Genomic DNA, 24,424 nt, shown 5'->3' on the forward strand with positions numbered 1-24,424 from the left:
GGGAGAGACTCCTGCCCGAAATCCTGGAGAGCTGCTGCCAGTCAGTGTAGACAATGCTGGTGTAGGTAGCCAAAAGGGTCTCACTCAATATAAGGAAGCTTCCTATGTTCATCTGTCCACACTTAACTTTTGGGCAGGGGTCTCCAAACTAAGGCCTTGGGGCCGGATGCGGCCCAATCACCTTCTAAATCCACCTGCGGACGGTCTGGAAATAGAATGTGTTCTTTTATTTAAAATGCATCTCTGGATTATTTGTGGGGCATAGGAATTCATTCATATTTTTTTCAAAATATAGTCCGCCCCCCCAAGGTCTGAGGGACAGTGGACCGGCCCCCTGCTGAAAAAGTTTGTTGACCCCTGCTTTTGGGCATCTATTTCCAGTGATTTAATGATCCATATCTGAATGTTTTGGGTTTATTTGCCCTGAGCATTCCCCACAAAACCATGCTCTTTAAAGCTGAATTAGAGCAAACGTCAATTCAGGTGTTCCATGGATTTCTGTTTGCTCCGATTGAGCTTTCAAGAGCAGGCTTTTGTGGTGAAAGCCCCAGAGCAAAAAAACAAAAACAAAAAGGGGCCTTGGACACAGAGCTTTAACGTGCAGACAGGGATGTCCAACAGGTTGCTCACAATCGACTGGTCGATCCCGGGAGGTTCCGGTCAATCGTGGTCGATCGCTGGCTTTTCATTTGTGGTGGAATAAGAGCATCTAGCCCCGTCCTCTCGCCCCGTCCTCCATTTTCGCATGGTTGCTGGAATGGAAGAGGGAGTTTTCATTGTGAGGCAGATTGCTTCCCTAGTGATCTTTTGGTGAGGGGCTTTTGACATTTTCCTCTGCATCACTGGACTTTTCTCCTTAAAAAAGGGTAAACAACTTTGACCTGAAACCCCCCTCCCAAAAAAGGGGTAGATCACTGCCAGTTTTTTATTCTGTGAGTAGATCACAGTCTCTTGGGAGTTGGACGTCCCTGGTGTAGACCATGCCTGGAAAGAGCAGAGGAAAAGGACATGTGGGTAAGCCCTGGTGGGTGTTTAAAAGTCTACCTATTTCTGCAAACTGCAAAGTGGCACCCATTTCACATGCCGTTTTGCACCCTTCTTTCCATTTGCACCCACTCACACCGGCTTTGAGGTTGCAGCTGTGGACATTACTGCAGCACCGTTGAGAAGAGGCCTTTTGCCTGCCTGCGTTTCTCAGAGAGCATTAAATCAGCTCTCTTCAGATCCTCTCTCTCTCTCTCTCTCTCTCTCTCTCTCTCTCTCTCTCTCTCTCTCTCTCTCTCTCTTTTTTTTTTTCTCGTCCCAAAGCCCCTTGCCCTCCTCTGGCTCCTTGGCTTATGTGCCATCTTACTGACCCAGTTACAGCCTGCATCTTGGAATCTGTATTATTAGACTGCCAGAGTTGGCAAGCAAGGGTTAGCCTGCCTTGCGGAAGAATTTAAGACAGTGTGTGCCTGTGAGCAAGGAAAAATTAAGTGGAGCCTCCATGTTTGGAAACAATCTACCTCCGAATACCAGAATGTGGGGACAAACGACTGGGGAGGGGCTCTCTCCATCATGCCCTCCTTGTGAACAGCCTGGGAGCATCCAATGGCCACTGGTAAAATAAAGATAGAAAGATGTTGGACTGGAAGAATTGATTTATTATTATTATTATTATTATTATTATTATTATTATTATTATTTTATTTTAAAAAACCCAAACCCAGTTACCTCTAGGGCAGCGTTTCTCAACCGCTGTTCCGCAGCACACTAGTGTGCCGTGAGACGCTGGCTGGTGTGCCGCGACGTGCGGCGACGAGAAGGGCGATTTGCATTGTCACGTGCCTGGCGGCCGCCAATAACCAACACTAACCCGCCGGAAAGCAATATTTCTCCTCCTCTTTCCCAAAGCTCAGTGCAAACGAGCCTGGCGGCCGCCAATACCCAATGCTAACCCGCTGGAAAGCAATATTTGGCAAGTGTTTCTTACAGTCATAATTATAATATAGGGCGGCACAGAGTTAAATTTTTTAACTTTTTTAATGGTGGTGTGCCTCGTGATTTTTTTCATGGAACAAGTGTGCCGTGGCCCAAAAAAGGTTGAGAAACACTGCTCTAGGGGTCTTGGTGGACCACAAGGAAAAGTGGGACATTCCAGGATCAAATCAGAAACTGGGGCGGCTTCTCTAAATCAGGGACGTCCCTGGAAAATAGGGACCCTTGGAGGGCCTGGCAGTGTCTGACCCATGGTCACACCCAAGCAGGGCCAGATTTAGCTTTGATGAGGCCCTAAGGTCCTGAAGGTATCGGGGCCCTTGATATGTCCAGCTGTCCTTTGTCAACAACAAATTGTCGCTGATTTTTGTGTTGAATATGTGCTATATGGTAATGGATGGACTTAATAGGTATCTAAAGCCATTTGCACATAACAAAATATGTATTTTATCAAAGTAATACACAGCACAAAACACTGTTGCTGCATGTAGGTTTTATTTTATTTGTTTTTTTAATCTTATATTTTGGAAATGTACATCCTGGGTGTTTTTTCCCTTTAAATTTTTTTGGGGCCCCCAAGAGAGTGGGGCCCTAAGCTAGAGCTTGTTTATTTAGCTTACACCTTAATCCAGCAATGCAGCCAAGTGGGGATTTGAACCTTGGTCTCCCAGGTCCCAGTGTGACACCCCTGTGGGCAGGTCGTAATCCAATATCGCAGGTGGAAGGCTGCCTAGCAGAAATAAGATTTGACCCAAGGAGACTCCCAGAACTTGGCCTTTTGCTCTGGCTCTGCCACTGGGACAGAGTTTTGTGCTTTGTGATCAAGGTGGTTCAGGTGATCTCTCTCCCCCCCCCATTCACAGGGATGGAGATGGCTGAGAGGGGGAGGGGCCAGGGAGGGAGAGGAGAGGAGATTAGCTGCTCAAGTCCAGACGAACAGATGGAGGCTCCTTGATCCTGATTAGCATAGCTGGGCTCACTCCAGGCAACTGCTGGAAGGTGGCCTGGGTTGGGCAAAAAGCCCTCTCCGACCCACGCCCTGCCCTTGCCACAGGCACAAAGCTTCGTCTGGCCCCCCAAGTGATGGACGATGCACACGGGGGTCTGGAGAAGACGCCCTCCTTGGCCGCACTCTGACATCTGCAGGTCAGTTTCATGTCCTTTGGTTTCTGAAGGAGGGATTGGCCCTGTCCACTCTCAGGTGGCAAAAGGGAGTGGGGGGGGGGGCATCTGGGCTGCCTTGCATAGGGGGTGGGGTTGGAGGGAGCTACCTCTGGACCTCTGCTCACAACTGCCCTTTGGTCCCCGGGTGGTGGCTGGGCTGTGTTCAAGTCAGGGCTGGCTAGCTGCCCCAGGCCACAGCCGATTCCAGACGGTCCGTGTCACAACAGATCTCTTCTCCCCCACAATAAAATTTCTACACCACTTGATTGTAAAAAAAAAAAAAATCCCCTCAGTTTACCAAAAGGATAAAACGATACAACTACCGTATCCGCAAGAAGAATTAGCAACAACAATTTAAGACTTTCAGAGAGTTAACATTAAACGGAAGGCAGATTAAAACCCGCACCAGCTTTTAAAAGTATCTAGCCAGGCTTGTGTTTTTTTTTATATATAATTATTTTTATTAAGGATTTTTTGGGTTACAAAGGTAGTGCAGTGTCTCATGCATCATGTTTACACATCAATTTTACTTGTTGAGACCTTATGAGGAAGGGGGGAAGGAGGTGGGCGGGATGGGGGGTTGGGTGTGGTGGATTGTCAATGTTTCTGTTTTTCTTGATATGTGTAGGGGTTCGGCGTCAGCGTCGTTTGTGCAGGTTCTCTGTTGTTTGTGCTTCTCTGTTGGTGAGAGAGGTCGGGATTCGTCTTAGGATGTGATTGTTCATTTGTGGTCGGCTGTGATGATCTTTAGTTTCTTGTGTGAGTGGGGAGGGAAGATGTTTTGATTAGGTTAGCCATATTGATTTGTATGCTGACGGTATGTTTTTGTTGTTGCCTTGTTGGGCTGTATAAGTTATGAAGGGGAACCATACTGGGGTGAAGGTGTCTTCTTCTGTTTGTCCCCATGTCAGTTTCAGGTTACTGGTTAGTTTTTCTAGTAGGGCCGTTTCCCATACAACCTGGTACCTGGGTACACCTGGTAAAAGGTAAAGGGTAAAGGGACCCCTGACCATTAGGTCCAGTCGTGACCAACTCTGGGGTTGCGCGCTCATCTTGCATTATTGGCCGAGGGAGCCGGCGTATAGCTTCCAGGTCAGGTGGCCAGCATGACAAAGCCGCTTCTGGCAAACCAGAGCAGCACATGGAAATGCCGTTTACCTTCCCGATGTCTGTAGCGGTTCCTATTTATCTACTTGCACTTGACGTGCTTTCGAACTGCTAGGTTGGTTTTTCTAGTAGGGCCGTTTTTCTAGTTTTTCTAGTAGGGCCGTTTCCCATACAACCTGGTACCTGGGTACACCTGGAGAGGGACTCAATTGAAAATATCTGCACCACAGCATACACATTCCTCCCAAACAAACTAAGGAAGATTCCCACAACACTCAACAGATACACACAAACCATGTTCAAAGCATGGAAAGCAGAAACTAGTAAATTATCTCCAACCCCATCCCCATTAATTCCCCTTGCTTATCATCCATTGTTCCATCATGCAGCACAAAACCTCCAGATGAAAACCTGGGGAACCAAAGGTCTACATTGCTTAATGGACTTCTAGCCAGGCTTGTTGAAACTAAAACGCTTTTAGCAGGGCCCCCATCCATAGCACGCGCCGTAAGCAAACAAACGCACGCTGCAGATCCACCCGGCCACCTATGACACGGCAACACTGCTTTTTTTGCTCTCTCACCAGTCGCATCCAGGCAGAGATTTGAGGCAGAGGAATGTCTGGCAATGTGAGGTGTGCTTCTGCAAGTCTTCTTTACTTATGCAGACATTTTATTTGCGTGCCTCCTTGCCACCTTCAAGGCGGCTTACAGCATGGGGGGAAAACCATGTAATTGAAATGTAACAAAAGTCAGAAGCAGTAAATAAAACTTTGTGCCCGAGGATCTGAGAAGTTGGAATGTTTGGGCAGGACTGAGGGAGCAGGGCTCCTTTGAAAATCACTTTGAGTTACCTTTCCTTTAAAACAAACAAACAAACCTGACGAATAAGTGCAATAAATAATAATTAATACTAATGAATGCTCCAGAGAGGACTGTGTGAGGACACATGGAGGAGCATAATCGGAGACCATGGCAGAGGGGCAGTGAGCAGGGGTATATTTGGGGAGCCGCGAAGCCCGGAGGCTGAAATATTCCGCAGCTGCAGCCTCTGCCTTTCCAGAGGGGTTTCTGGAACTAGGGGCTGAATCTGAATCTGACACATTCTGAATCTGAAATTCTCCAGAATCCAAATTCAGTGCCAGATGGTGCTTCCTGGGGGTAAAGCAAACCCTTTTGCAGAAACAAACGGGTAACCTCAAGATTCCTACCCACGTTGCTATGGAAGTATCTATTTGATTTGGCCGGCTCCTTATTCTGCTTTGTGTTGCAATGCTCTTTTTCATTTGTTGCCTGCCTTGAGCCTCTAGGATAGCCATTTATTTATTTATACCCCACCTTTCTACCAAACAGAGCAGGAGATATGTTTCCAATAAATATTAGAAAGAGGAGACCGTTGTTTGTTGCTGTTGTTGAATGGCCCTTAACTGCTCACATCTGAACCCCTGTGCCTAAGAGACCTGGATCATGTTCCCTAAGTTAAAGTTCTGCACTCTCTCCGAAATACCCACCTCTGCTACTGCTGGTCAGGGACCCTCCGCTCTCCCAGGGAGAGGGTCTGGGCCATGTTTTCTGTTTGGCAGAAGAGATGTCTTTACGGTAAGGTTGCCTAGTCAGTTGGGTGCTTGGGGACAGGAAAATGGGCTTCCTGCAAATCGTTCCTAGGAAAAGGCTGTGTTCCAGAAGAGCTGCAGAAATAGGGAGAATGCCTTGTGGGGAATCTGGTGGGCATCCAGTCTACCCCCTCTTGTCACGAGGCAAGACTAGCTACCCTCCACCAACCCCTGCCACCCGCACAGCAAACAGGGAGCAGGTGGTTGTGCCGCAAGAGGGGTTTGCACAGACAGGAACTCCTAAGGATGGCTGCAAGTGAGCTACGGGGAAGGCAATACCTAGGTAGAATCAGAAGGGACCCCCGAGGGTCTTCTAGTCCAGTGTTTCCCAACCTTGTGCCTCCAGATGTTTTGGGACTACAACTCCCATCATCCCTAGCTAGCAAGACCAGTGGTCAGGAATGATGGGAATTGTAGTCCGAAAACTTCTGGAGGCACAAGGTTGGGAAACACTGTTCTAGTCCAGCCCCCTGCAATACAGGAATCTTTCACCAAATGTGGGGCTCGAACCCAAGTGGCTTTGGAGAACTGTTTTTGAGGAAAGGGCTGGTGCTGTGCTGTTTTTGTTGTTGCTATCGTCTGTTTTTTTAACAGATCTGTTTTACATTTTCAAAATTCTATTTGTGTTTAATTACTGTATTGGCCCAAATATAAGCCGCACCCAAATATAAGCTGCAACTTTAAAACTCAAGGGGGGGAAAGGCAATAGCCGAATATAAGCCGCTCTCTTAAAATTCCGCAGGCACTCACACCCGTTCCCTTTTACTGTATGTCTGTTTCAGCAGCGATATCGTAAAAGCCCATTTTTGTAGGGTCGCAAATTTAAGCCGCACTTGAACTTTTCACGGTCGGAATTTGAAAAAGAACAGAAAAGTGAGGCTTATATTCAGGCCAATACGGTACACCTAACAATGGCATTTTCTATGTTATTAGCTTTTCCTATTTTACCAGCGTAAGCTGCCTTGAGTCCCAGGGTAGGGAAAATGAGGGATATATAAATATATATAAATATTATAATAATAATTTCCTGACATCTGCAGGCAGGACTGAGAATGGCCCCCGTTTGGTACCCTGGAGAGAGCTGCTGCCAATCAGTGTAGACAGCACTGGGCTAGGTGGAGCAGTGCTCTAACTCACCTATTATAATTCAGAATAAAAACTGCTGCTTCCTACAGGACATGCCTAGTAAAAAAGAAAAGCCAGGGCCAAAGAAGAAGAAGAAAAAAGAATAACCTGGACATTTTCTGAAAATAGTTTTTTTTTGGGGGGGGGGCTTGGTGGAAAGACCCCGCCACCTGGGGCAGGCCCCCTTTCCCCTGAGTTTTCTCCACTTTGATGCTGCACCCGGGTTCCCATGGTTACGCAGGTTAGTGTGTTAACTGATGTTCCTATGGCTACGGAGGCAGCTTTTGCTCCACACGGTTCCTGTGCCAAGAAGATGTGCTGAACATGTTAAAAGCCCCCCCTCCCCACTTGCCAAACCTGAACCTTCCCCACAGTGCTCTGGGCCGTGCCCCCTCTCCTAGGTCAGAGGGCAGGCGTCCTGCCAGCGGGGCAGCCTAAGGACCATGGGGGGGGTAGGGAATTACTGGGCTGGCCCAATTTTGCTGCCTGCCTGCACTACAGCCGTGGCTTCCTGGTGGCATCCTGCCCCCATGACCCTGGCGGCCTGACCCTGGCATTCCCAGCGAGGCCTTGCGACCGCCATGTTTGTGCAAGCCGCCCTTTGAGTGACAAGTGCTGCCTTTTAACAGCTGCACAGACATTCAACAGGTAGAGCATTATTTTTAGCATAATGGTCGATGCAGCTCTGGGGAAGCTCTCACTTAAGTCAGAAGAGGCAAGCTGGTCCCTTTAGCTGGGAATAGCCGAGAGGAAAATATGCCCCCTCTCTCCTCCACCTCCATAAGATTGGTCAGTCCTGGTGTTCCTCTGTGGATGAGCTGTGGCTCGCTGGCAGAGCAGCTGCCTTGCATTTCGAAGGTTCACATCCAACGCCCAACAGCATCTCTGCCTTGGTCGCGCTGGTTGATGATCTCCGGTGTGCTAGGGACAAAGGTGAGAGTTGTTTCCTAGTTCTGCTGGATCTCTCAGCGGCTTTTGACACCATCGACCATAACATCCTTCTGGACCGTCTAGAGGGGTTGAGAGCTGGGGGCACTGTCATGCAGTGGTTCCGCTCCTTGCTCCTGGGCCGTGTCCAGAAAGTGGTGGTGGGGGATGAGTGTTCAGACCCCTGGGCTCTCACTTGTGGGGTGCCTCAGGGTTCTGTCCTCTCCCCCATGCTTTTTAACATCTATATGCAGCCGCTGGGAGAGATCATCAGGGGGTTTGGGCTGGGTGTCCATCAGTATGCTGATGATACCCAGCTCTACCTCTCTTTTAAATCGGAACCAGTGAAGGCGGTGAAGGTCCTGTGTGAGTGCTTGGAGGCGGTTGGAGGATGGATGGCGGCTAACAGATTGAGATTGAATCCTGACAAGACAGAAGTACTGTTTGTGGGGGACAGGAGGCGGGCGGGTGTGGAGGACTCTCTGGTCCTGAATGGGGTAACTGTGCCCCTGAAAGACCAGGTGCGCAGCCTGGGAGTCATTTTAGACTCACAGCTGTCCATGGAGGCACAGGTCAACTCCGTGTCCAGGGCAGCTGTTTATCAGCTCCATCTGGTACGCAGGCTGAGTCCCTACCTGCCCACTGACTGTCTCTCCAGAGTGGTGCATGCTCTAGTTATCTCTCGCTTGGACTACTGCAATGCGCTCTACGTGGGGCTACCTTTGAAGGTGACCCGGAAACTACAACTAATCCAGAATGCAGCAGCTAGACTGGTGACTGAGAGCAGTCGCCGAGACCACATAACACCGGTCTTGAAAGACCTGCATTGGCTCCCAGTACGTTTCCGAGCACAATTCAAAGTGTTGGTGCTGACCTTTAAACCCCTAAACGGTCTCAGTCCAGTATACCTGAAGGAGCATCCTCATCCCCATCGTTCTGCTCGGACACTGAGGTCCAGTGCCGAGGGCCTTATGGCGGTTCCCTCACTGTGCAAAATGAAGTTACAGGGGACCAGGCAGAGGGCCTTCTCGGTAGTGGCACCCGCCCTGTGGAACGCCCTCCCATCAGATGTCAAAGAGAAAAACAGATACCAGATTTTTAGAAGACATCTGAAGGCAGCCCTGTTTAGGGAGACTTTTAATGTTTAATAGATTATTTTATTTTTCTGTTGGAAGCCGCCCAGAGTGGCTGGGGAAACCCAGCCATATGGGTGGGGTATAAATAATAAATTATTATTATATTATTATCTGAGAAATATCCCTTCTCTGAAACCTTCACTGGAGGGTTTTTAAAGAAAGGTTCGGCAGCCACCTGCCAGGGACGCTTCAGCTGTGATTCCTGCATCACAGGGGGTTGGACTAGATGGCCCTTGGGGGTCCCTTCCAACTCTACAGTCCTATAGTTCTATGAAGCCTTGGAGATGCACTACCGGAAAATGAAGACAGCTGGCTTTCAGCTGATGCGTTGGAAGCCAGTGGCCTATCTTGTCCAGCATCCTGTTCTCAGTGTGGCCGACCAGGAGGTGGGCCAGTAGTCTAAGCCTAAGGCAGCTTCCTTTGTGCTGGGGCTCTGTTTTCATAATGCCACGAGTGACAGGATGCTGGCCACTCTGAGGCAGAGTCGGATATTAAAAGGGCCGTTTTGGGGGGAGGGAGTGTTATCGCCACCACCACTGCCTGGTAAGCCAGAGGGGCCCACTGGTGTCAAGGGCCCCCAGCCCCTTCCCCCTGGAGTCCCCCTTTCCCTGCTGCTCAGCACCCACCCTCTTCCCCACCAGCACTAATCCTGCCATTGTTCCGCATGCAGATTTCTCTAGAGTGGCATCTTCTGCCAACGATGGAGCCAGTGCCGGATTTACGTATAAGCTAAACAAGCTCTAGCTTAGGGCCCCACTCTCTTGGGGGGGCCCCAAAAAAATTAAAGGAAAAAAACCCATTGGATGTACATTTCCAAAATATAAGATAAAAACAAATAAAATAAAAGCTACATACAGCAACAGTGTTTTGTGCTGTGTAGGCTCCTATGATGCAAGTCATGGCCCCCGCCTGCTCGCCTGCTCCCTAAAATATCCCTGGTTTGCTCCTTTCTATATATAGGGTGCCTACATTCTGCATGGACTGCTTGCATGGCAACATGGGCAAATAGCTTATGGTACCTATTGGGTCCATAATGTACCATATAGCATATATTCAGCACCAAAAAACAGCAACCATTTGTTGTTGACAACGGACAGCTGGACAGAGAAAGGGCCCCATTACCTTCAGTAGCTTAGGGCCTCATCAAACCAAAATCTGGCCCTGGATGGAGCAAAGGCTTAGGGGAAGGCACTCCCTTGTACCTGATGTTCCGTGCCCAGTTTCCATTTGCAAACGAGTCTTCCGTGAAAAGACACTTAGCTTGCGTGCGGGGCTGGAGAGGGCAAACCGCTCCCCCTGCCCCGCAAAGCACGGCTGGCTGCTCGGGAGTTCCTCTTCTCCCTTGCAAAACAGGAAGCGTGGCTGACAATTCCTGGAAAAAGCTGGCACATGTGTGTGGCAGAGAGAGACTCCTTGAAGCGTGAAATATAGCTGGGGGGTGGGGAGAGACTTGGCTGGGGGGAAACTGAGGGACAGCTGCATTGGGGGAACTAGCTCCAAGATGCAGAGAACGGGGGCTGCGCTGTGTCCTTTCCACCTCTAGGTGGCACCACTCATGTGGCAGCAGGCCATGTAATGGACTGGATTAGAAAGTCCACATGGGGGGGATATAGGAATCTGCCTTATGCTTAGGGCTCAGCCACAAACATTTCCCGAAGTGCTTTCTAGGGACAGTTCCACACTTTTCCTGCCCGTGTCCAAACGTGTGTGTCTGTGTGTGTGTTTGCCCTGCAGCTTTCCCCGCAAACCCCCACACTTTAATGCTCTCAGCAATCTGCGGGAAATCCAAATTGCCGTTCATTCCGATTCAGCATTAAAGCATTTCCTGGGGAAAGAGCGGTGGGGGAAAAAGTGCTCGGACACAGACTGAGAAAGCACGGAGCTTTGCCTGGTAAACGCCCGGCAAAAGTGTGGATGAAAAAAATTAACTCTCAAAATATCAGCAGACAACATAAATTCTTTCTTAACAATTGAAATAAGTCATTACTAACTATAATTAATAAAATAGCAGCAAGTCACAATGCATAAAATACCCGTATAAAAGGATCAAATTAAGAAACAATGACACAAAACTTGTAAAATTATTGTTGTTGTTTTAAAATCCCTGTTTCACTTGCACCTCCCTTCCCTCTCCGGCCTGCCCCACATTTTACTTTGAATTTGTAAGCTCCTCGAGGCAGAAGCCTTTTCTGGTGTCATCGTTGTTCGTTCCAGTAAAATATAGATAAATGGAGAAGTGGGTTGGAAACAGTTGTGAGGTGATGTGTTGCTGGAATGGTCAGACGTGAATCTGATCCCTGCAGCTGGCGTCTCGTTGCTGGACCCAGCCAAGCCCAGCAAAGCCTTGGGATGACTCTTCCTGCAAAACAGGAAAAGGAACTCAGGCATTTCCTCTCTGCTTGGAAGACCAGGAATATCTGAGGCCCTTTGGGAATTGGCTTGATGCAGTTTGAAGTACAGAATGGGTCAGGATCTGCCCTGGTAAGGCTGGAGTTGGGGTGTGTGGAGTCCTCTTTAGTTTCCAGGAGCAGAAATGAAGAGGCAGGAGGGGTAGGGGTGGGGTAGCACAGGGCAAACAGAAGAGGAGGACGAGGAGGTATTGCACCTTGAACCACCCAGGACAAAGCGCTGCAATGGGTGGTGCAATGTGGTTCACACCTGGCTTGAAGAACCACAGAGGCATCCTTCTCATTTCTTGAAAGAGAACTGCTGCAAACAATTATTACTACTACTTTATATACTAGTTAATGCCTGAACAGTGGTGTAAAGGTAAAGGTAAAGGGACCCCTGACCATTAGGTCCAGTCGTGACCGACTCTGGGGTTGCGCGCTCATCTCGCATTATTGGCCAAGGGAGCCGGCGTATAGCTTCCAGGTCATGTGGCCTGCATGACAAAGCCGCTTCTGGCAAACCAGAGCAGCACACGGAAATGCCGTTTACCTTCCTGCTGTAGCGGTTCCTATTTATCTACTTGCATTTTGATGTGCTTTCAAACTGCTAGGTTGGCAAGAGCTGGGACCAAGCAACGGGGGCTCACTCAGTCACAGGGATTCGAACCGCCGACCTTCTGATCAGCAAGCCCTATGCTCAGTGGTTTAACCACAGCACCACCTGGGTCCCCCGAACAGCGGTGTACAAAATAGAAAAGCTGAATACAGTGGTACCTTGGGATACAAATGCTTCAGGTTACAAATGCTTCAGGTTACAAACTGCTAACTCAGAAATAGTACCTCAGGCTAAGAACTTTGCTTCAGGATGAGAACAGAAACTGCGTGGCGGCAGCAGGGGGCCCCATTAGCTAAAGTGGTGCTTCAGGTTAAGAACAGTTTCAGGTTAAGAACGGACCTCCGGAATGAATTAAGTTCTTAACCAGAGGTACCACTGTGCATTAAACCAATGAAAACCCATGTTTAAAATACCAAACAACATCGCATCTTGAAAACACAACAGTAAAAACAGGAGCCCCAGATCCAAATCAAGGGATTAGGGAAATGCTTGTGTAAATAGGTGTGGGCTTCTGGCGTTCACATGCAGAGGGCATTCAGTAGACCTGTACAACCAATGGCAAAGTCTATCTTCCTATTCCCACAAGCTGATAATTGTTGGGCCATGCCGTGAATATGGAAGGAGGAGGTGTTTGGGGTTATTTAAAGCTATGTAGCTAAAAATTTAAACCGTTGACATGGGAAGCAGGCGCCTGAAAACTCTTGTTTCGTACAGGTAGGCTCTTCAGAGAGGCCAGGACTAGCTGAGGCTGCCAGTTGAGCCTACGATCAACTGCAAACCCAGGTTGGGTGAAGTGTAATGCATTAAACACCCCAGAGACAGGTCACCTAAGGACCACAAGTGAAACCTGGAGATGAGAGCTGGAGATGATGCTAAAATAGGGCGGGGGTCAGTGCAAATGCTGCGTGCTGATGCCCTCATGAGAAAAATCCATGGGTTTTCTGTATGCAGAAGGCGGGGGGACCTACCATGTTTGATAGGGTCATGTGCAAATGCATCCCGAGTCCCGGCTCGGAGGGTGGCGAAGGGGGGCCGTGGGCCCAAGCACCTCCGTACCTGGATCAAGGAGCCAGCGTTCTCCTTGGAACGGAAGGAACTCTGGGTCCCCTTCTTCCTGCGGATCAGGTGGGCGAGATGCTGCCAAGTTGCCTGCCACGCTTTTATTCCCATTTGCTCACCCCCACTCCTCCCCCGCAATGCCTTTCTCCTTGCTATTCACTCTTTCTCTTTCTCTTGCTCACTCACTCATTCACACACTGCTTTTTTTCAGTCCGCTTCCTCTGTCTCCCTCCTGGATCTGTGTCCTTGACTGAACTGCCTCAGTTAAGGCCTGAGGATAAAAGTGTTTGTGTGTGCAAGGGAGAGAGTGTGCAAATGTACAGGCCTGCTGAGCCTGGATTTGCCATTCCTCTCCCCGTCACACCTCCAGCCAAGGGGGTTCTGTAACACAGCCAGTCCGAGCTTGAAGGGCTCTCCATCCTCTCCCCTCCTGCCATGTGGATTCCTGATCCCTTCTTGGTGCCATCCCGCCCCCACCCCACCCCCCGCACCGCACAGAGCACCGGGATGCTGCTCAAGGCAAATCTTGGAGAGAAGCAAGATGGAGCACAATGGGAAGTCCAAGTCCTGGGGCATCTCTGAGCCCGTTTTCGATAGAAGCTCTCAAGGCTGCTTCCAGCATCTTTCCAGTGATGCTGTTGCACTGAACCCAGAATGCATGTTCCCTTCCTTACGTTGTCATGCTGCATCTCTCAGCGGCTTTTGATACCATTGATCACGGTATCTTTCTGGACCGTCTAGAGGAGTTGGGAGCTGGGGGCCCTGTTATGCAGTGGTCCGCCTCCTTCCTCCTGGGCCATGTCCAGAAAGTGATGTTGGGGGATGAGTGTTTGGACCCCTGGCCACTCACTTGAGGGGTGCCCCAGGGTTCTGTCCTCTCCCCCATGCTTTTTAACATCTATATCAGGCATGCCCAACAGGTAGATCATGATCTACCGGTAGATCACTGGACGTCTGTGGTAGATCACTGGTAGATCACTGGCTCCCCCAAAGAAGCTCAACAACTTTGGCTCTTTTAAAAAAAAAAGCTCAATTTTTTTCTCCTGCACCCCCCAAAACAGGGCTTTCCTCCTCCCCCCAAAAAGCTCAACAACTTTGACCTGAACCCCCCAAAAGAGGGTAGATCACTGCCAGTTTTTAACTCTGTAAGTAGATCACAGTCTCTTGGGAGTTGGCCACCCCTGATCTAAATGAAGCCGCTGGGAGAGATCATCAGGTGGTTTGGGCTGGGTGTTCACCAGTATGCAGGTGATCCCCGGCGCTACCTCTCCCTAAACTGGAACCAGTGAAGGCAGTGAAGGTCCTGTGTGAGTTGCCTGTGTGAGACAGTTGGAGGATAGATGGTGGCTAATGGACTGAGCTTGAAACCAGACAAGGCAGAAGTACTCTTTTGGGGGGACAGGGGGGAGGCAGATGAGGAGGACTCCTTGGTCCTGAATGGAGTAACTGTGTCCCTGAAGGACCAGGTGTGCAGCCAGGGAGTCATTTTGGACTCCCAGCTGTCCATGGAGGCACAGGTCAATTCTGTGTCCAGGGCAGCTGTCTACCAGCTCCATCTGGTATGCAGAGTAGCAGCAATAACAGACAGCACGGTAGTAATATCAGAATAATGAAAACACAAACCGTGAAAATACTAAATGTATATGTAACCAGAAGGCTTCACATATACAATGTATCTGAAAAGGCAAGTAAGATTCAGAAAAGGCAAGTAAGCACTTTTTGATATTTTGAACATTGCACTTTCTGAATCTTACTTTTCAGATACATTGTATATGTGAAGTCTTCTGGTTGCATATACATTTACTGTAGTATTTTCACGGTCCATCTGGTACGCAGGATGAGACCCTAGTTACATTTGGCTGCAATTTCCCACACTTCCTTCCTTCCAAACATAAAAATACCTTGCTGGAACAGGCCAATGGTCCATCTAATCCAGTAGCTGAACAGTTGCCTACAAGTAGGATTTGAGCACAAGAACAACACTCTCCCCTCCTGTGATTTCCAGCAACTGCATGTTCAGAAGCATTGTCTTCCAGCTATGGAGTGAGGGCATAGCCATCATGTGCAGTAGCCATTGATATCATGGCTAGTAGCCCTTCCTTCCTGGGTCTCTGTGGAGCCTCTCTTTCAATGCTTCCTGCTTTTCTTACCACCCCGCTCCACACAGTCCTCTTTCCTTTGATTTCCTGATGCGTCTCCGAAGCCGGTGTTCTTCATTTTGGCCGTTGGCTCCCTGGTTCCCAATTCTCTCTCTTGCCATGGTTCCTGTCCCTGGGGCAGCAGGCAGGAATCCCCAGGACTTCCGCATCACAGCACCCTTTTCTACCCGACGCTTCTGGTCCTGCAAATTGATGCTGTTGAATCTGTTGCGTGACAGAAGACCCACCTGGCTGAGTTGGGAGGAGGAGGAGGAGGAGGAGGAGGAGGAGGAGGAGGAGGAGGAGGAGGAGTTTGGATTTGATATCCCGCTTTATCACTACCCGAAGGAGTCTCAAAGCAGCTAACAATCTCCTTTCCCCTCCTCCCCCACAACAGACACCCTGTGAGGTGGGTGGGGCTGAGAGACTTCAAAGAAGTGTGACCTAGCCCAAGGTCACCCAGCAGCTGCATGTGGAGGAGCGGGGAAGCGAACCCAGTTCCCCAAATTACAAGTCTACCGCTCTTAACCACTACACCACACTGGTTGCATGCCTGAGCCTGAGGGTCTGGGTTGTGAAGCTTCCTTACTAACTTTCAAGTCAGGAGGTCGTTATCCGTCGATGTTCTGTGCTGGCAGAATCTTTGATATCTGCAGATGTGAACGAGCTTTTAAATTATACCCCTATGCCATGGAGATTAACAACAGGGCAGCAAAAGCGGATGTTGTGAGACCTTATGATTGCCAAGATGGATAAATACCATCTGTCCATTATACAAGGGTCCCAGGACCTTGCAGCAGTTGAATATATATATCTAATAAACAAGTAACAAAGCGCTGAAGCATCAGGGCTGATCCAGCCGTGACTGCAGAGGTCACAGCTGTCGGGGTCCCACATGTGATCATCCTGACCTGGGTTCTCACTGAAGCCACAGGCCAACAGACTGGTTTATCTGCCACCTGACATGCTAGATTCTCCTAGGTAGTGGCTAGATTCTTCAGCAGCGTGTTTTGCAAAAGCAGCCGCTGTCTCTTGGTGATCTGCCAGCGGGCAGGTGCGGCCTTGGGGGAGAGAAAGAGAGAGCTCTGGGAAGATGGCTGAGGGCTCTGGCTGGGGGCCAGAATGGTGTCGCTCAGTCAGCAGAGGAGGGAGGTCTCTCGGCTATCAGTGGCGCATCGTTGTTTGCTGTCGGGAAGATGAGGCGGCAGCTGTTGCCTAACCACAAGCCCCAGCGAGGCATGCCTTGCCAAAGAGCTGAGCTGGGTCAGGAGGCAGGAGTTGGGAAACCCAGGGCGTCACCACCACAGCATGCGCCCATGTTCCCCATCAACCCCTCTCCTGAGGCTGCAGTGGTAGAGAAGCCCTTTTGAGCCTGAGGGCCACATTCCCTCCTTGTTAACCTGCCAGGGACCACATGGCAGTGGTGGGTGGGGCCAGAGGCAAAAGCAGGCAGAGCCGAGAATGTACAATTTTCACCTTCCTGCCATTCCCTGGTTTCAACTTCCTACACCCTCGCACCCACTCCCTCTGTGCTTCACCCCAGCAACGGAGAGGCATCAGAGTTCCAAGGGCATGTTCCAGCCAGGCAAAGTCATTCCAGGAGGGTACAGAGCAGGGCCGGTGAGGGAGGATTGTGTCCTGGGGAGAGGCAGGCCACACTTGACCTCAGGGCCTGAGGTTCCCCACCTCATTGGAGGTCTTCAAGAGACCTAATATATCGATCATGCCAGTACCCCAGATCGCCTTTGGAGGTGATAGAAGGGGAGCATTGGTGTGAGAAGTGCCAGCCTGATCCTGGCTATGCATGGGATCAGAATCCCCAGACCTCACTCAGGGACCAAACCAGGATGGCAACCAGCTTTCCAAGGTTCTTCCTCACACACAGGTGTATCTGGTTGCAGGTCCAGGGACCCTCGGGGCAGAGTCAGGCGGACAGCAGAGGTGTCAGGAATATGGGCAGGAGTCAGGGTCTGGGGCCTGTAGTGCTTCGCAGGACTGGGGCCTGCCTCAGCTTGTGCTGTAGAAGCAAGGAGTGGCCACCCAGGTGAGGCCTCAGCTTGTGCTGGAGAAGCAAGGAGTGGCCACCCAGGTGAGGCCTCAGCTTGTGCTGGAGAAGCAAGGAGTGGCCACTCAGGTGAGGCCACTTGATACTGCACCTGGTGGCAGGAGCTGGGAGGGATAAAAGCTCAGCATTTCCCTTCAGCTCTTGGCCACAGCAACGCTATCCCTGCCTTGTTGCATCTGGCCTCTTGCCCCTTGCTTCTTGGCCCCTTGCCTTGCCGATGCCTTGCTCCTTGGACCCTTGCCTTGCCGACGCCTTGATCCTCGACCCTTGGACCTTCGCCTTGCTTCTTGTTCCTTGAACCTTCGCCTTGCTCCTTGTTCCTTGAGCCTTCGCCTTGCTCCCTTGCTCCTTGGACCTTTGCCTTGCCGACGCCTTGCTCCTTGACTCCCAGACCTTCACCTCTGCCTTGCTCCTTGACCCTGCGACTGCCTGCTGCTGGACCCTCATCCCTGCACCTGTTCCTGCTTCTACACCACCATCTGCCTCTGGTCCTTACGTACTCAGCCAGGGCTTCAACCGCCCGCCGACCGGACCATGACAAGAGGCAGCAGACTGAGCTGGGTGTCAGAAATGGCAATATTATATGGACCAATTAGGTGGCTGAGAAGCACCTGACAGTGACTCAGCATCTCCTTAATGCTCCATGCTTTGATAGCTCTACAGGGCTATCCTGCCTGCTGGGGCTTCTGCCAGAGAAACTTCTGGGTATGCCCATAGCGCGGGGATCGGATCTGGCAAGTGTGACTCTGGGTTTGGGTGGCTTGGCTTGTGGCTGGCGCCGCGCTGCCACCGTCTCCATCAAGCACGTGCTGTCATCCGCCCGCTGACGAGCCGCAATTGGCAGGCCTTTGGCTTTTAATCAGTTGCGCATCCCTGGTGACCCACTGACCTTGGCAGGAAGAGGGAATGAAAATCAATTGGCTGTGGAATTACCCATCAAGCTCTGGCGTGATCAATGCTCCTGCCAGCCACAAGCCCCCCCTGTCCTCACAGCGCATGGAGCCTCCAGCCCCTCTCACAGTGCGCATGGGTGGGGAGGAACCATGCAGAGCATCCCCTGCTTTAGGGGGTTGAAGCAGCAACAAACTTGGAGGAATGCGCATACTAAGCCATTGACTGCAATGACTGTTTCAACCCTCACTTGGTTCCAAGCTGTCGCGGGACAGACCTGCAAAGTCCTGCCTCCAGCCCTCACAGCAGCCAAAGGAGCCCCCAAAGTGAGGCTGAGCCCAAATGGGCCAGGTCTGGGGCATGGTTGCAAGGAGGAAAGGGGTCTCCTGCTCCTCCGCCTAAGGACCCTGCTCCAATTTCTGCACATGCTCCCTTGCCAAACCCTTCTTCTGGAATGGAGGAACACCTCGCTGCTGCCCTTCCCTTCAAACACACACACACACACACACACACACACACACACACACACACACACACACCCCTCCTCCATCCATTTCGCCCCCAGCTCCTTTGCACCACAGAGCAATGCTTGGCCTAAGAGCTCTTCCCTCACCTTACTCTGCAGGACTTTGTTGCCACCTGCCTCTCCCCCTCTCTCCCCCCTCCCTTGTCAGCCCCTCCCTCCCTTGCCTCTTCATCTAAGGGTGTTTTCACACATGGCACTCAAAACGCTTTCTGCATATCTGAATTTGGTAACATGGTTGCTAAACCTCCGCTGGCCAGGAAGGAGGAGGCATGTGATTCTGTTTCCGAGGGGGTCTCTTTCTGCTTTCAGTCCTCCCACGTTTGCAGTGCTCAGCGAGGCAGGACAGCTCAGAGGTGCTTTTTAGTGGCGAGTGTGAAAACCGCCTAAAAGGGCACCAACCCTCCTGGGCAGAGATTTAAAGCGGCGAACCGAAGCCCACTTAAGTCAGGTTCACTGGAACCCGTTGGACCTAATGCCATGCAATTGGGATGTGTTTTGCTTCCGGACGATGTGTTTGTTGAGCGTTCATCTTGACTTGCTCAAAGTTTGCAGGGACGTTGCGTGCTATTCCGCTCTTTCTTGTGTTCAGTTCTGGACAGCATCTTGCGCTCGGGGCGATGGTTGCCAACGACAACAGGCCAGCCACTCTTCCTGGAGGGGAAACCCTAAGAATGTAAGACAAGCCGGCTGGGTCAGGCCAGAGGGGGCCCATCGAGTCCAGCATCCTGTCCTCACACCGGGCACCCAGACACCTGTAGGAAACGGTCAAACAGGACCCATATGCAAAGGACTGTGGCCTCAGTGGCCCGGAGTGCCTTCCATCAGCTTTGGCTGGTGGCCCGGCTATGCCGGGCCCAATTCAAAGTGCTGGTTTTGACCTATGAAGTCTTAAATGTCTCAGGACCGCAATACCTCAAGGACTGCCTCTTTCCATATGAACCTACTTGGACCCTGAGACCATCTTCTGAGGCCCTCCTTCGTGTGCCTCCTCCTCCAGAGGTCCGGAGGGTGGCAGCACAAAACGGGGCCTTTTCTGCAGTGGCTCCCCATCTGTGGAATGCTCTCCCCAGAGAAGTTCACCTGGTGCCTTCACTTTTTAAGCAGGCCTTTGGCAGACCTAATCAACATCCTATACCCTTTAAAATGTGGCTCTTTGGGGGGGGACCTATTGGGTTGTTGTTTTTATTTTTATTAGGTATTTTGTGGGGGTTTTCCCCTTGATTTCATTCTGTGAACCCCCCGTGAGACTCCCCCAGGCATATGGCGGTATATAAATTCAATAAATGAGTAAATAAAAAATGAAGAGGCCTCTCCCCTCCTGCCATTTCCAGAAACCGGGATTCAGAAGAATGTGAAGCATGGCTGCCGTGGAACGTAGCCTTCAGTCGCTCTTTTCTTTTGGAAACTGGCCAGTGGGACTCTGCTTCCTCAGAGCCCTCGCAGCAAACCTCTTTGAAGCCAAGAAGAGACCACATGTGGGCTTCTCCCTGCCTCTCCCAGAGAGGTCATCCGGTCAGCCTGCATGTTTGGACAAGTGTTTCTGCCCAGGGGGGCATGCACACTTTCAAAGAGTGGTGTGTCTCCTTTTTGTCCCAATACCTGGGCCGGGAAACGGGCGCACTGCAGTCCAGCAGACCTTTGAGCACTGGCTCCCCTCGCTGGGTTTTTGGCATGAGTAGTGCAATGCCGCTGGCAACAGACACTCGAGGACAAGGTCAGGCAGGTACCAGTTGGGTTGGTTTCAACGGCAAAGCGAGTGGGCCTTTCTGGCCAATGAGCGGTGCTCACTGGGAGGCCTCCTGGCAGGGGCTGTGGTGGCAGAGGTGCCTCTGCCCAGCCCGCTGGGGTTGGCACCTCCCAGGAACGGCAAGGGAAGTTATTCATTGAGAGCTCTGCATTCCGGCCAGCTTGCCGAAAGCTTCAAGCCAAAAGCCGAAAGCTTGCTGAAATCGGAGGCAGTTCTCCCTCCCCTAAAGTCAATCAGTAACTCTTCTCAAGCGAGCCGGGAGGGACTTGCAGCAGCCCTGGCACAGAGGTTGGTCATTGTTTGTGCATATTTTCTTTGGAAAGCTGTGGAGGAGCACCTTGAGGAGTTGCGGGGGGGAGTGTAATGGGTCAGCAAGTTCAGAATCCAGCGCATTGAGCACCCCCAACGAAAGAAAACTATTCTTTTATGGAGCATCTTCACTGGATTTCTCTGTGCTCGCCTGTCTATGTAGTTAGAGAGGCAGGTGAATGACTTTTAATGCAGGCAAGTGCTGCTTTCTCTACAGCCACTAGGCAATGCTACCAAATTTGACTTCTGTAAAAAACAACAGCAGCAACAACAACTTAGTGTACCACCTAAAATTAGCCTGTGGCTTGCTATTGCAAACCCTGCCATGCTCCTCTTTAAGGTTCTCTGCCCAACAAGGAATCTCTGTGTTAATTTTTCACAGTTTGAGGCAGATCTGCATAATTGCTGCATTTTAGATTTCCAAAAAGTGGGGCAGAAGCCACAAGGCATTCCTTTGCCCCAGGGGTCCTAGGTACAATTTGGAAGCCTACATAACATCTAGTAGAACCTAGCCAGGTCTTTTTCATCCTGCTGTGCTTCATTGTAAGAAATGGTCAGAAGACACACTTTGCTGCTTCAACATTAAGCCAGCCTTTCTCTCTGCCCTACTCTCTCCCCTTTGCTTAACATGCAGCCCGGCTAAGAGCTGTGGGCGACCTGAAAGCTTGCTCACAGCGTTGTACATTTGGCTATGGTTTCCTTTAATTTTATTTATTTCTTGAATCTGTACGCCGTCCTTCATCTGTAGATCTCAGGGCGATTTGCAACATAAAAATACAGCATAACCCCCCCCCCCATGAAATGCATTTTAAAAGCAAAAACAAACCTATCCCCCCCATTAAAGGTATTGCCTAAGGGTGATGGATTTTGGATTTTCCCCTTTAGCAATCAACATGACTTCCTGTTGTTGTTGTTGTTGTTGTTGTTGTTGTTGTTGTTGTTGTTGTTGTTGTTGTTGCTGTTATTTTGTCAGTTTGCAGGTCTGTTGAATCTGTCCCTTGGTGGACTCCAACCTAGGTCAGTGGGTTTAGAGGAGTCAGTGGGTTTTGAAGAGGGATTTGAAGGAAAGAGCATACCTGACCAGGGAGGAAGCGCCTCGAGGAAGATTGGGCCAAGTTAGGACTCATCCATACTTTTCTTTGGCCCTGCTCTTTAAAGCTTTGTGTCCAAGCGCTCCACCCCCCCCCCCAGCCTTCCCTGTGAAAAACCCACCATTAAACCCCCATATTTTATTGCTGAATTGGAGCAAATGGCAATCGGGTGAGAGACAAGGCACTCTGCTAAAGTCCTCACCTGTCAGGGGTTTCTGGCAACTACTCTAGAGTAGGTCACTTTTCCATAACGTGTTTATTGGTGCTGATATGTACAGTGAAGCAGGTGCAGAAACATGTCTCCTTACTCCGATGCAGAATCCGGAAGTGCCCCTCGACATGAACGCCCCCAACATAAAAGGCGCGGGACACTGAATCTCTTCCCCTTCTGTCTTCTTCGTAATTCCGGAACCGGAGGAAAGGGTCTGCGTTCCATGTTTTCCCTCTCCCCCTTGTCCCCTTCTCTTTCCTCCCGTCTGTGGAGTCTGGGCTCTTTCATCCTGCCTGAGCCCGGGCACTCTCTCTCCGTGTCCTGACTTCCCTTCCCCGAGTCTGTGTTTCCTTCGCTACTCTGTGAGGAGCTACTGTTGATGATAGGGGGCGGTACTCTGTACGCTCTCCCCCTTACATCGCCCAAGAGATGTGGAACACATTTGCAAGATATCACGACAACCGCATTCCCTTTTTATTGACTTGACCTTGTGTGGTTATACGTCATGGCCCCACTTCCTATGCTGTTTGTGCCTGGGTGGACCTACTGCTTTGCTTCCGAATAGCGCATTTCCTGCATTCTGGTTTTGTTATGTTTTTGGTCTCACTTTGGTTGTGCTATCGCACAAGAGTCAGTGGCCCTCCAGATGGCAACCATGGGGCAATATGGAGTAAGCATCGCTGGAAAACCAATGGGAGGATGTGGGGATGGTCTGGCGTGAACTAATGCATCAATGGCAAATTGCGGAATCTGCCCACAAAAAGCCTAGCCCATATTTAATCCTGGTGTCGGAGCAAACTCTGGTTGGGCTGGATTACCCTCGGAAACCCCTTCCAACTCCACAATTTTATGATTCTATGATTTTCTCTGCTTGCCGAAGGGCCATTGAGATGGGAGTTCATGGCGGTGAAAGGAAAGCAAGTGAGGGCCTGGCAATATTTTAATTAATAATCTGGCGAGTGGGAAAGAGAGACTGGCATATTCATGAAATTGGTGCTTGATACTCAGTGCAGAGGAGCTGCCAACCCCCTCAGTGGAACTCCTGGAGCAAAAGGTGGCCCTTAGGACCTTGCAGCTCTCTTCCTGGAGTGTTTTTGTTGTTGTTTAGTCGTTTAGTCGTGTCCGACTCTTCGTGACCCCATGGACCATAGCACGCCAGGCACTCCTGTCTTCCACTGCCTCCCGCAGTTTGGTCAAACTCATGTTCGTAGCTTCGAGAACACTGTCCAACCATCTCGTCCTCTGTCGTCCCCTTCTCCTAGTGCCCTCCATCTTTCCCAACATCAAGGTCTTTTCCAAGGATTCTTCTCTTCTCATGAGGTGGCCAAAGTATTGGAGCCTCAGCTTCACGATCTGGAGTGTTTTTACCTGCCTGAAATGTGTTTTTTGCCTCCTTGGATAGGAGTGGATGAGCAGATGCAGAAAAGTAGCCAACTGCACATAGGTGAATATTACATTAAGTGCCCAATTGTCAGGCTCCGGGGACCCGTCTTCCCCGCCCGCCCCCTGGCCGTAGATAAGCAGGACAAAGCGAAAAGAGTCCCTTAAGATTTAAAGAGTCTTTAATAATCAAAGCATCCATTCTTGGAATAAAAGTGTTGCCAATTAAGGTTTCCACCCACTCCCCCCCCCCTAGTCACTTCCATCGTGCAACCTGATCTTGCAACCACCGTGATTTTTGTGTAGCCGCTTTATCTGCTCTACGTGACCTTGGACTGATAGGCTGAATACTTTCCAGCGAGGGAGAGTCTGTTAGCTCTCTCTCTCTCTTCCAGTTCTTCACTTTGCTGTTCACCCCCCAGTTCTTCCCAACCTTTGTCTCCTGAACTGCGCCCCTCTGCAAACCACTGTTCCGAATCTATACTGCTCCACTGCTCCTGGGTAGCTTCAGGATCCTGGTCAGGAGCAGGGGGAGGGGGAGGCTTCCACCATTCCTCATTGGAGCAGCACTCCTCAGTCTGGTCTCTGGCACTAACCCACTTTTGCACCAATGGCATATGGCCCTAGGGACTTTGCTCAGAATGAAATGCAGCCCTTTGGCTCGAAAAGGCTCCCCAGTGCTGCCTGCTCTGACTGGCAGCTGCTCTCTGGGACCTTCCTCAGCTCAGTGGCCTGCTGTTCTCTCTCTCTCTCTCTCTCTCTCTCTCTCTCTCTCTCTCTCTCTCTCTCTCTCTCTCTCTCTCTCTCTCTCTCTCTCCCTCTCCCTCTCCCTCTCCCTCTCCCTCTCCCTCTCCCTCTCCCTCTCCCTCTCTCCCTCTCTCCCCCTCTCCCTCTCCCTCTCCTCTCTCTCTCACCTCCTCCTTCTTGTGCTGTCTCCAGTTGGCATTTGGCAC

The 24,424-nt window shown here is 50.5% G+C and overlaps 1 protein-coding gene across 6 annotated transcripts in view; it reads left to right on the forward strand.

Annotated features, from left to right (window-relative positions):
- The window catches only part of SHANK3 (SH3 and multiple ankyrin repeat domains 3), a 425,727-nt gene that overhangs the window by 27,028 nt on the left and 374,275 nt on the right, over positions 1-24,424 (forward strand). For 4 of the 6 annotated variants that reach the window (XM_060279320.1, XM_060279322.1, XM_060279326.1 and 1 more), the window contains exon 1: positions 20,778-20,984. The exons of 1 other annotated variant lie outside the window; for it this stretch is intronic. In XM_060279320.1, the coding sequence (XP_060135303.1) occupies positions 20,979-20,984 (6 nt within the window). In that variant the 5' untranslated portion in view covers positions 20,778-20,978. One more of the 6 variants, XM_060279324.1, reaches the window with a different exon arrangement.

This window comes from Zootoca vivipara, chromosome 10 (assembly GCF_963506605.1).
Source record: "Zootoca vivipara chromosome 10, rZooViv1.1, whole genome shotgun sequence".
Classification (NCBI taxonomy): Eukaryota; Metazoa; Chordata; class Lepidosauria; order Squamata; family Lacertidae; genus Zootoca; species Zootoca vivipara.